Here is a 12,282-nt window from a genome sequence, read left to right on the forward strand (position 1 = left end):
GTAACCATGAGTGCTTTCGATCAATCATATGAAATGACATAAAAATATAGTAACATCGTGCACTAGTGGTTCACGCTGTTTTAAAGCTATAGGACACAGAAACCTGGAAGGTTTTGCACTTCATCTAGAAATTTCTCCGCTTTTGAAAACCTGAAAGCGTGGCTTCCATTTCTTACCCTGGATGACATGCGCCATGGCCATTTTGCTTCCTTTTGCCCTTCAGTTGTGACATTGCGTGATGACACACAAAGGCAATTTACTAATTCATCATCAGGTCGACGATGCGTATTGAAATGTGGCAAGCAATCTCACAGTAAAAAACCTACATACATCGCTGTCAGCAGTTAGGTAAACTCCTAGTTAACCACACCGATAGAGAAGAATAATCTGGGTCTTACTAAACTCAGACCGCACTCTGGATATTTTCTTCAAAAAGCTAGTTATTTTCTTTCGAAAAGGCGCTCGGGTTATGGTGGGAGCAATTCATCAGAGATCATTTTAGTACTACTCATGTTTCTGTATGTCATAGATTGAGCGGAAAGATATTGTTTACGAACACGTACGTGTCGCTGTCAACATGTAGTTAGTGCGATCCTCTCACTAATGCACATGGCTCTCAAGTCTTATGATCTTATCACTTGTCAAGTAAGTGATCTGCTTGCGATTGAGGGATTGATTGGTTGCTGATAACTCACACCTTTTTGTCAATCCATCTGCAACTGGCATGCTATTGTTTTTCTGCGTGATTGACATTGGCATGTTATATGACCATTGAGCTAGCCGCCACGCTAGTTAATCATTACGTTTCCATGACTAATTCTCTAATTATGATATGATGATGATGATGCAGAGAAGCAAGCTGCGTGCGTGCCCATCTCCATCGGTGTTAGTTTGATACGTCCACGGATCGATTGATCCGTCTTTATCAGCTAGCATATACTACTGTGATCGATGTACCTGCCTACCGATCTGTCCCAGTTATCAACAATGCCAGTTACCTAGAACGCGCCCCTCTCAATCATCAGATATAATTTTGTGTTTGCGATTCTCGATCAACCGGTCGATTTCCATCTGAAAAGCTGAAGTAAATTTAGGCGATGTATCGATCGGCACAAATCGTAAACATCTCTATTATCCTACTTGGAAACATGAATTGTATTGGGAACATCTTTAGTCGCTTGGCATTGCCCTTGGATACATCTATCATGTATAACCTGAATCAGGCCACAGTTCCATCACCATATCATATCATCAGTGCTAGTAGTAGCTAGATTGCTTGGGACATATCATATCATCATTCCTTTTTTTTCAGGGATATCATCATTCGTCAGTGTTACTAGTAGTAGCCGGAAATTTGCAGGGGCACGTAAGTGCGGGGACACCCACTTGCCAAGCCCTACCGTCCGCTCAATTTGCTTCGCAATCGTGAAGTAGATGAATCCCACGCGAACGCACAGTAAAAAAGAAAATCCCTGAAAAAACTTTAAGTTTCAACGATGAAACTTACCGTTTTTGTATCAAAAAGTGCCCAGCTTCAACAAGTTTCAAAGATATAATTTTAAGGAAATTTGTCTAGACACAAAATATTTGATTTTTATCGGTCGCTCATACTAAGTTTCATACACTGAAACTTAACATTTTTTTTTCAAAACTCGTCAAAACATAATCAAGATAAATATTATTTGAAAACACTGGTCGCGAGAAACATGAATATGAAAATATAACTTAATTTAATTTTTTTGTTTAAAAGATATAGAACTTTCAAAATCGAAAGCCAAAATATATAAAAAGCTGGCACCAGGGACCTGAGTGCCCCCGCACTTGCGTGTCGTAAATCCTCGTCCTAGTAGCTACATTGCTCTGGGCCACACTCTCACTGAATTCCACTGAATTTGCAAAATGACAAGTCATAAATATGATCGGTGGAATCCAAGATCATGTCAGGGTATCAGCTTTCTTCTCCTATTATCACGACATGACGACTCGACGGCAATTGGATCCCACTACCTTTTCCTTTTGCCTTGGCTCATCTGACATTCTGTGGTGAATTTGGGTCCATCGTGGAGGCAAAAGCAACCGCGAGTGCTTTCGATCAAACCATATGAAATGACATAAAAATATAGTAATATCGTGCGGAAGTGGGGCGCGCTGTTTTGTGGCTATAGGACACGGAAACCTGGAAGGTTTTGCACTTCATCTAGAAATTTCTTTGACTTTTGAAAACCTGAAAGCGTGTCTTCCATTTCTTACCTTTCTTACCATTTCGCCTTTTCCCCCTCATTTGTGGCATTGCATACTGACGCACAAAGGTACTAATTCAACATCGTGTCCACGAGACATGTGGAAATGTGGCAAGCAATCTCATAATAGAAAAACCTACACACATCGCTCTCAGCAGTTAGTTAAACGCCTAGTTACCACACTGATAGAAAAATAATCTCGGTCTTACTAAACTCAGACCGCACTCTGGATATTTTCTCCAAAAAGCTATTGTTTTTCTTTCGAAAAGGCGCTCGGGATATGGTAGAAGTGATTGAGCAGAAAGCATTTCTGTATGCCATAGATTGAGCCGAAAGCACACGCACACGCGCACGCTTTCGATACATCGCTGCCTTTTCGCAGTCGACCGTGCACTTATTCGACACACTCACCTTTGTTGGATGGCTCCACCGATGTAGAGTTCTCAGCCCAGCAGCTTCCCCTGGTGCTGGTGGACTTTGAGCTAGTGCGATCACCATTCACCAACCTGAGACCTTATAATAACTTTCTGGCACGCAAAAGGATCCAGGTATCAACTGGACACCCCACATCTTTTCGCACCAATGACTATCAAATCCCACACAAGAGTCACTTGCATACATTGGCAGTTGCACAACACAAATCGATACCGTAGTACATAGCGGTAAGCGACCCTATTCGCACTGAAATCGACGCGCCCCGGCTAGAGGCGCATATATCTTCTTCTTTTCTTCAGGGCCCTTGTATATCTAGCCTGCTCTTGCAAACGCCAGATCGAGGAGCGTTCTGAAGAACTTGTGAGGGTAGATGGGTGGTTCTTCCGTGAGTGCCTGCATTTGGGATGATACCAACACACACATGTTACAAGGTTTAAATGGCCCTAGGTACTGGGGAGCAACAAGCTAGTGTAGATAAATATGTGCTTTCTGGAACAGTGGGCAGAGAGGCGTGGGGCTCTGACCTAAGAGAGAGGCGTGTGGCTTACCTGGTGAATCAGGACAGTGGAGGGAGTCATCCCAGGTACGGTATTTACTTCTATCAACAGCACCTTCAGGATCAAATGCAGGGACAGTGATTAATTAATTACCACGGCTAAACTAATCTCTTCTTCGCTTTATAACTGCATAAATATATGAGGGAGATCGAGAGAGGCACCTCTCCGCTGTGCACATTAACAAATGCGTCGATGCGTGAAAAGCCCTCCAGACCTAATGTGTTCGCCGTCATCTCGATACAACTTTTGCATTTCTGTAGCGCATCCTCACTACGAGTGCAGCAGATAAATATTAAGTCATGATGCAGAGATGAATCTGGAAGTATGTTCATCCCAAATAAAAATTATATTCGGTAACTGTTATTTCCAAAAAGAAAAGGAACTATTTCGGCAGCAAGCAATCTCATGTGGGAACAGAGAAAGTACGGGTGAGGTACCAATTAGTTGGGAAAGAAATCCACTGTAAAAAAAATGGGAACTAAGAACAGGAACAGATATTAAACCTCATGATTGTTGCTGGAGGTGGTGTCAAGTTGATTCCAGTTCCCCCTGAAAGTACCAGCATAAAGCAAAGCACATTAACGCTGCCCTCAAGACAACATGACTCTGAACAAACAAATGTAAACCTTCAAAGGCCTATTCCAGACTAATCACCTTGAAATTTCTCTTCAAGAGACAAAATATCACCACTTTCCTTGACTGTGATACTTGGATTTAGTGAATGCATCTCCCCACGCTTCCCAACAACACCAACGGTCACTTCAAGCCACTCATTTTCACCCTTCCATACCAGATGGCGGGTACTATCATTCCACGATTTATTTGAGATAATAATTTCGTCGGTTTCGATAAATGGTTCGAATATCAGTGACTCCGGAGGAGGGACTGGCATCTCAATAACTCCATGTGCCTAACAAATATAGATCAACGTAAAAGTGCAGCTTAACATCAAGTTACTCTGGCTTAACGAGTTACCAAATTGAATTTCTGGTACCTTGGATAGACAGTTAGCAGGCAGACGCGGAAGCGTTCCCCTCAGTGCATTTGCATAGACTTCTAGGTCCTCTGGACATCTGATAACAGATAGTTTCTTAATGAGCTATGCGTAAGACAGCCAAAGTTTCATGTTAAATAGTTGGAAAACATCAAGTGAACAGGAGCTTAATGAAATGCTCACCGCAATCTTGCCACACCAGTTGAGCATCCATCACGAGCAGGTTTCACACATACCGTTTCTGTTTGTAATTTTGCTTTCAGGTCATTCCAGATATCAACAAGAGATGACTTTAGTAGCTCTTCTCTTGCTCTTACATCCTTTGGTATAGTGTGAATGCCATAACTAGCCAACTGCACAAGTACAAGAAAACTAGTGAACCATCCACAAGGGCACAATCATAGCATGAGTAGTACAGCTCTAACAAATCTAGTTGACGATTTAACATTGCGCTGTTAATGCATTGCGCATGGATTATATCATACATTGCCATTGCCAAAAAAAAAATCAGCATGGAATTCCTATAAAGAAGACCTGAAAGGCTCATACATGATCAACGGCAAGTGAAGTTGCAACTTTGTCCATGCATGTTCTAGAAGCTATTGGCCCTGGCCCTGCACAAAGAGAACTTTGATATCAGCATAATTTTATATTCTTAGAGTTGGAGACATATATGTATCCTACAAGCTGTGATCGCACCTGTGTAAGGAACTCCTGCAGATTCCAACAGCGATTGAATGGTACCATCCTCCCCAATACCACCATGAACTACATGTAATATATTCGATATTGAGATACCAACAAAAAACAAAGCATAGGTGTTGAGGCATAGGCCTCTACATCTGTATTTTCACTATGTGCCTTACCACTTATGTTTGGTTTTATTGTGATAGAAGTAAGTATTAACAGAGTTCATTAGTTCCAGAAATTTTCTTTCGAAATTCCTATTTCCATACCACGTTTCATCTCGCAACAGTTAATCGCGCATCCATCATAAGTTCATAACTACATATATACATACGAAAAGCCGGACATTATTATGCCTAGAAAGCTAGAAGATTAGATACACAAATATGTATTGGAAAAAATACCTGCTATGAACACTACAGCTTTAGCTTCTTTAACATAATCAATCCACTGTTGCAGAGAGTATTTGATAGGTTGTTCATCAGTGATGTCAAAGCCCGCAAACCAATCTTGCTTGCTTAATGCTCGTTCAAGTTCTTTCATTACTTGATTACGTAAGCGAGATGTTATTTCAACCCGCTCTGGTTCAATTGCTTCAAAACATGCAGCATGAACTTCTTCAGTGGTATGCCGTAACACTAATGAATATCTGTCACACAGTAAGAGGCTAATGCTTCAGTGAACTATAACAACTAGGAAGAATGAAAGAAAATATCTTGCTCTTCGATGAAAGACCGATGTTGGATCTTAAATGCCAACAGTTAAATCAGAATTCCGGTTTGGGCACAAGCGCCCAAAAATAATGACCAGCATCATTATGCCTCTGAAAATATCATGATAATGTGCAATGAGAAGTGAACTATAAGCAAAATACTTCATCTAGCCCACCACAAACTTCAAGTCTCACAACTCGAATATGGGTGTCTATTTCATCTCGTAGTTCGTCCACATATTTTTATACTTACTACTAGTAGTAATTAAAGTGCCAGATACAGCGATACGCAGTGGTGGATCTAGCCCAATGGACCAGGGTGGGTAGCAGTGGAACTGTCCATCAAAATTTACTTATAATTTTTTGCTATGATATAAAAGCTAATGGAAAATCCCAGGGTAGGCGCCCGCTCCACCCTGTCCACACTGCGGATATGGGGTTGTTTTTGGGTTTAGTGTATGACTGCAGCATCACAGTTGCACTGACAGAATGTGATAAGTAAATAAGACAACCCATCTTCTGCAAAATTATGAAGTCCAAGACTGAAATGCAAGAAAAAATTAATTCTTGAAGCTAATATACAATGTCAAATAGTAGTTTTCAACACCAATACCGAATATCATTCTTCAATTTAGGTAAAAAATTAGCATTCTTCAATATGAAATGATGGTCCCTTTCAGGCCATAGATGCCCAGGAATGCAATCAAAATTAGGTTAACCAAATTAGGTTAATCAGTTAAGATGAAAGTAATATAAGTACTTCTAACAAACTATAGCACATAAAGTTGGAATTCTCTGTTTTCATACAGTAACTAGAAGCTGCATTACGCAAGACTCAAAATAAGATTATTGGGTCTGCGCCAGTAAAGCTTCATGTCCCGCAATTAATCAGGTGGTGGAAGAAACACTTACGGCAGTGTCCAAACGTCGCGTGAACTTTCGCTAAAATCTTCGTTGTGGGAAGAATATCCATTCGAAGGTGCAAGCAAGCACGGTGTCACATCAAGCTAAAGGCACCGGAAGAGAAATAAATATAAATCATCAGAGCATGAAAATGGAACAAAAACACATGGGACACCATACAGCCCAATAATCAATGACAACAAAATATAGACTGAACATGAGCTGATTCCCATCATTTAAACATGCATGAAAGCATCAGAACAAAAACACCTTTGCAGTCAAGAATTCTGCCATTAGATACGAGGAAGCTAGGGATCTTACATCATCGAAGCCTTGCAAATTAAGCCAGACATTTGTGCCACTCATAAGAGATACTTGCCGCTCTGAAGTATCGCCACCAAATATCACAAAAGCCTTCTGCTTGCATGTACCATTCGGGATTATCAATGCTTGTTTTGCTGATTGCATTTTTCTGGATAAAGCAGTCCATGCATTATTGCTTGTAACAAGGGAAGGAAATCGTGAGCAAGCATGCTGAACAATTGTACGGAGGATTCGAGAGTGAGAGAATCCAACCTGAAAAATGATTTTTTTTGTTCCAAAGTTAGTGGCGAGATCAAGCATTATATATGTACACATGTAAATGTCCAACACTTACTTGCAGTAATTGCACGATGATTGATGGCTAATGTTTTATACTGCATATTATTTACAAAATATAAATACCCTCAATGGTGTTGTGCAGCAGTCAGAAAATGTGCACACAGATGAGGAAAAATCATGTAACCTAGTTGAATTGATTTTTATTTATAGAAACTGAAATTGCCAAATTTTGTATGTGGGAAGTACAAAGTATTAGCAGCGATACCTTTGAAGCTTGTTGAAATAAGAAACTGGTTTGCTCCATCCCACTTATCTGTTAAGACAGGATAACAGCATATGTCACACTAGAAATCACAACCCGTGCTGCAAACCTAAGCATGAGAAATTTTCTAAAGATGCTTACCAAGTTAATATCAGTGAAAAGGACAGCACCATACTCTGTATTTCCAAATTTAACACCATTTTCAGACGAGGGCAGAGAAGTAGCAGGACTTGGCAAGAACCAACCATCTATCCTAGCGAAGTCACGCAGGCCAAAGTGGCGAAATAAAAGGGATACTCCTTTTCTTATGCAATCTATCACCTCTGCCGGAAACCGTGGAGGTGTATGATACGCAACCTGTGAAGGGGTCAATATTCAATGCATAGACGAACTATTCATGTGAGATAAGTTATAAAAAAGTAATGTCTCATTTTGGCAGGCTAAGTTACAAGGGTCGACAGAAAACATCCGCCCCTTGTGCATGTATATGACTAAATCACTTGCATAGCAATATGTGATCTTTATTTCAAATACCTGTTGAGTTGGAAGGTACTTCCTACGGTAGTTAAATATTGTATCCTCCTGAATATCACTAGAAATTGATGACTGAAGCTCAACCTGCAGAAAAGGGGGCAAGAGGACCTAGTTCAGTCTTTCACTCTTACTACACATCTTACAGAGTTTCTAGAGATCAAACTCTCTCCATAAGGAACAACTTCTTTTGATATAAACCAGACTTTGGTTGGACCATGTTAAAGAGAAAGGACCATAGGAAAGCAGAGGTAAGAAAAAAAAAGATACAAATCTTACTTCCGTTGGAAGCAAAACGATAGGCTCACTATTATTAGCTGTCCCAACGTCAAGAACAATGGCTGTAAACTCACAGCCCCCTTCAAGAAAAACTTCTATGATAACCTTATTATCAATTCCCTGTTAGACATCTGAGATATCAGATTAGGTGGCACACTTTTTTCTCTTTAAGAAACAATGGCAGTAAGTACTAACTACCAAGCACCTCTGAAAATATTCCCTCGGCTTTCTCAGCTGCCTCATTAGCACCATAAGCGACAACTACGCCGATACTTGATCCAGCTCTCGTAGGTTTGACCTGTGTATGCACATGAGTTACATGCTAAGCAAGAAAATTTAAGGAATAAATTTTCAAATAAGGCATCTTTACTTACAATCACTTTGCCATTTTCTTTATTCAAATTGATGCTTCTAAACCATTCCTCCAATTCTGACGTGGCCAATTTATCCTTCTACTTTGTCATCGCCCGTAGGTGACACATGCAGGACACATGGTCAGGCGCCAACAGAAGAGCATCAGGATTAGTAATCACATAAGGCACCTCCTAACAAATCATTCATTGCAAACTTCACAAAAAAAATTTTGAAGTCCAATCAAAATCATGGATTTTGAAACAAGAATTCATCATGCCTTCTCATTTTTGGATTATAATAAAGAGATACTTTTTGCCTTTCATAATTACTGTTGTACTTTTGCAAAAGACAAAATAAAATAAGTTTATCCTAAGTGTTTGTTAAGATTCAGTGCCTTTATTTTCTGAAACAAGAAGCAAATGAGACAGAGTTCTGAATGATAAAAAAATTCCAGGGTGTCACTACATATTGTGTGTACTAAACCTTGTATGCCTTACAGAAATATTTTATAAAAAGAGCGGCTGAACTGTTAGTGAAGATAGGTAATACATATTGAATTGTGTACATAACACACTCAGAAAGAAGCCTTACCTCTACAAGAAAGTTTGGTACTGTTAAGAAACCTTGAGCGTCGAGCTCGAGCGATGCATTATGCTGCAGCCATATTCAAGATTCATGAAATCAGGTCACACGTATAATTGGAATTGTTCATATCAAGTGAATATACAAAAAAAAAATTCACATTGTCATCAACCTTTAGTTGACAGTAATGATACATTAAAGCTGCTCATCAGATAGCATTTCGTAAAATCCACTTGTTTCATGCAATGGAAGATTTTTATTCTGACAAATTCAAACCTAATAATACTGCAAACTCATTTCATGAGATAATTCGGGTATATTTGTTAAACTAGAAAATGTTGAGGATGACACTGGAATAGGCCTTCCCTGTCCATGTACCAAAAATGACATTGGAGGATGATGAAAGCACAATAAGGGGAACTCAACCGAACCGAACTCAACAAGACATGAAGCCTTGAGCAACTATTTAGGGTGATACAAAAAAAACTTATGGGTCAAGTGGCTCCATGTCATGATTAGTAAAGCATACCTTGTCAAAAGCACGGAGGCATTCATTAGAGGGCGTCCCAACAAATGGAACATTTGCTTTCTCCAAAAGCTCCTGAATATTTTTATAGAACATGGCAAACATATAAAACATCACAAATACTAAATTTTCTGTTGAGTACTTGAGTTTTGTATATATTGATGAGTTGATATTAAGTTCTATACTGCAGGTGTGCTGCCTTGGCAGGCCTTAGCATCTTATCATCAACAAGAATCAGCAGCAATGTGAAATTCTCATAAAAATAACTAAGAGACAGTCAGCACTATATGCTAGTGCAATGCTGAAACAAACTGAAAATCTGCAAGAATGCATCGTGGCACCAGCATTTTATTTTCTTTGCATGTAAAGCATTATTAATATTCGTAGGTAACTACAAACCTGAATACCACCATCTTCACCAAATTTTCCATGTATCACCGGGAAGACAATGTCAACATTGGCAGCAAGATGTTCCGCAAATTCAGATAGGGTGGAAAATTCTTGTGCTAGACTGTAGGTGAAATTTGAGACTGAACAATTTGAAATGGACTAAAATTAGCAAGGAAAAGAAATAAACCCTGGCCGTAAGCTCACCTTTCAAGCTTGAAATCGAAATCGGAAGGGGTGTTGGAATACAGCTGTGGAGTAAAACATGACAGACTGTCATTTTACAAACAGAGTGCTCGAATCAACAAAATGCTTTTTTTAATGAGGGTATCTGAATTAAACCAAACCAAACAGGGCAGGTAATTTGTTTAATCATAATTCAACCAAGGGAATTATTGCATGACCGTGTGTAGAGAGACACGAAAGTGGGTTCAGATAATGCATCGCCGAATTCAGTTCAGACAAACTAACTAACACCACAGTAAGCAGCCAATGACAGAATGTTCAGCTAAGAATGTTATACTAAATGGTTTCAGAGAAGCGAATTCAGTTCAGACAAACTATTACGTACATGATTATGATTATGCATAAAGAAATCAAAGCGAGCTGTGGGCTCCTCGAATGATGTATCGCCGGATTCAGTTCAGACAAACGCATTGACAGTACAGCAAGCACCGAATGACTGAATATTCAGCTAAGGAGTTAACAAGAGCAGCTGAGCAGATCAGGAGCTCACCTGCGCGGGCGAGATCGCGAACGCGTTCATGCCGCAGTCGATGTAGTAGCAGCTCACCAACAAGTCCTCGCCCTGCATCCAACATTCCCCATCAGCCAACCAACAATTTATTTTTATTTTTAAGAAGAGTATAAGCGTTGACCCGAAGCTCACGACGCAGTCAAACCTTAAACACTAGAGTGATAAATACAGTAAGCTCGACACGAAGGGCTGACCTGGATGTGATCGAGCACGGAGCGCGCGGAGTTGAGCGAGATGCCCCGCTCGGCGGAGGGCCCGCCGCACACGAGCCCCACCCGGAGCGGCCGCCCCTCCTGCCCCGCCGCCGCCGGCGCCATCCCTTCAACGGCCCGCTCGGAGACCACCGCGCGGAGCCGGCCTGCGGCGGCGGTTTTGGCGGCCGAGGAGAGCGCGCGGCGCGGGGCGCGAGGCCGGGCAGTGGTCGCGGTGGCGGTCGCCGGGGAGGGGAGGCGGGGTAGCAGGCGGGGCTGGGCGAAGGAGAGCAGCATGCGATCGACACGCAATGCGGCGGGGGACGGGGGACGGGGAGGGAGTGGAGGCGACGGTGGTGAGGCTGACCGGTGACGCGGGCGTGTGCGGTGGTGGTGACTGGTGGCAGACTGGGAGTGGGAGCCGGCTGGAGTGGGAGAGGGATGTGTGCGTGTGCGTGTGCGTGTCGTCTTTGTAGCGGACGCGGCCGGCGCCGGCTTGTCGCTTCCGCCGGCCGCGTTCAGGTGGTGGTTGTGTTTCCATCCGTTCCGAACGGCAGCTCTTGTTTTCCGAGGATTATCATTGCATCCACTACACGACTGCTGACGACACGTACGAGTAGTAATCATGTTTTTTTGAGGAATCACGTTCGTTGGCCGTCTGAATCTTTTCTTTAACAACATCATCCGAATCCACCCGGAGAACCCATTTCCACTCATTTTTAGCAGCGGTTCATATCATTTTCTAGTTACAGAAAAGGTGCTACCTTTTTTGAAACGAGAATTCCAATTCACTCTTTCGATTTACATAACTCTTAATAAAACAGAACGAAGTAGTAACTAAATGAGAGTTATATAAACCAACAACTTGTGAGTTGATCTCTCTCTCTCTCTCTCTCTCTCTCTCTCTACCTTGGGTCGCCACCTCATCTAGTGTTTGGAGAAAATCAAAACGTAGGAAATAAATGTAGTAAGGAGGACACTTGCCATCTTAAAGAAATGATTTGTCCCGTTTCAAACACACAAAAAATGAGATTTGAGTGGAATGTAGTTTCCTCTAAAAGCACCGAAAAATGAAGTATTCTTGAGGCAATCATGTACTCTGTGTCCTACAAACTGAATGTATATATACAAAACTTTTCTCTGAACCCAAAAAGAAAAACCTTTTCTCTAGGATCATCATTCCTATGTTTTTTTTCCCTATGAAAACCCTCCAAACCAAGTGAGGCCTAAAATGGATTGCATGGCATTGCCGACGAGAAAGAGATAAAGGACCGCAAATAGT

The 12,282-nt window shown here is 41.3% G+C and overlaps 1 protein-coding gene across 1 annotated transcript; it reads right to left on the reverse strand.

The window, feature by feature from the left end:
- Positions 1-2,737: 2,737 nt before the first annotated feature.
- LOC109763873 (uncharacterized) lies at positions 2,738-11,460 on the reverse strand. Its single transcript, XM_020322743.4, has 24 exons — positions 11,004-11,460; positions 10,789-10,860; positions 10,260-10,303; positions 10,065-10,176; positions 9,669-9,740; positions 9,149-9,211; positions 8,578-8,655; positions 8,409-8,501; positions 8,204-8,323; positions 7,928-8,011; positions 7,535-7,750; positions 7,397-7,444; positions 6,850-7,104; positions 6,538-6,632; positions 5,318-5,562; positions 4,926-4,994; positions 4,776-4,840; positions 4,410-4,579; positions 4,227-4,305; positions 3,887-4,142; positions 3,736-3,781; positions 3,394-3,502; positions 3,224-3,286; positions 2,738-3,068 (listed from the first exon to the last, which is right to left on the reverse strand). Exons 1-24 carry the CDS (start codon positions 11,295-11,297, stop codon positions 2,988-2,990), a joined length of 2,829 nt encoding a protein of 942 aa, XP_020178332.1. The 5' UTR covers positions 11,298-11,460; the 3' UTR covers positions 2,738-2,987.
- Between the last annotated feature and the right edge of the window lie 822 nt (positions 11,461-12,282).

This window comes from Aegilops tauschii, chromosome 2, assembly GCF_002575655.3.
Source record: "Aegilops tauschii subsp. strangulata cultivar AL8/78 chromosome 2, Aet v6.0, whole genome shotgun sequence".
NCBI classification, from domain to species: domain Eukaryota; kingdom Viridiplantae; phylum Streptophyta; class Magnoliopsida; order Poales; family Poaceae; genus Aegilops; species Aegilops tauschii.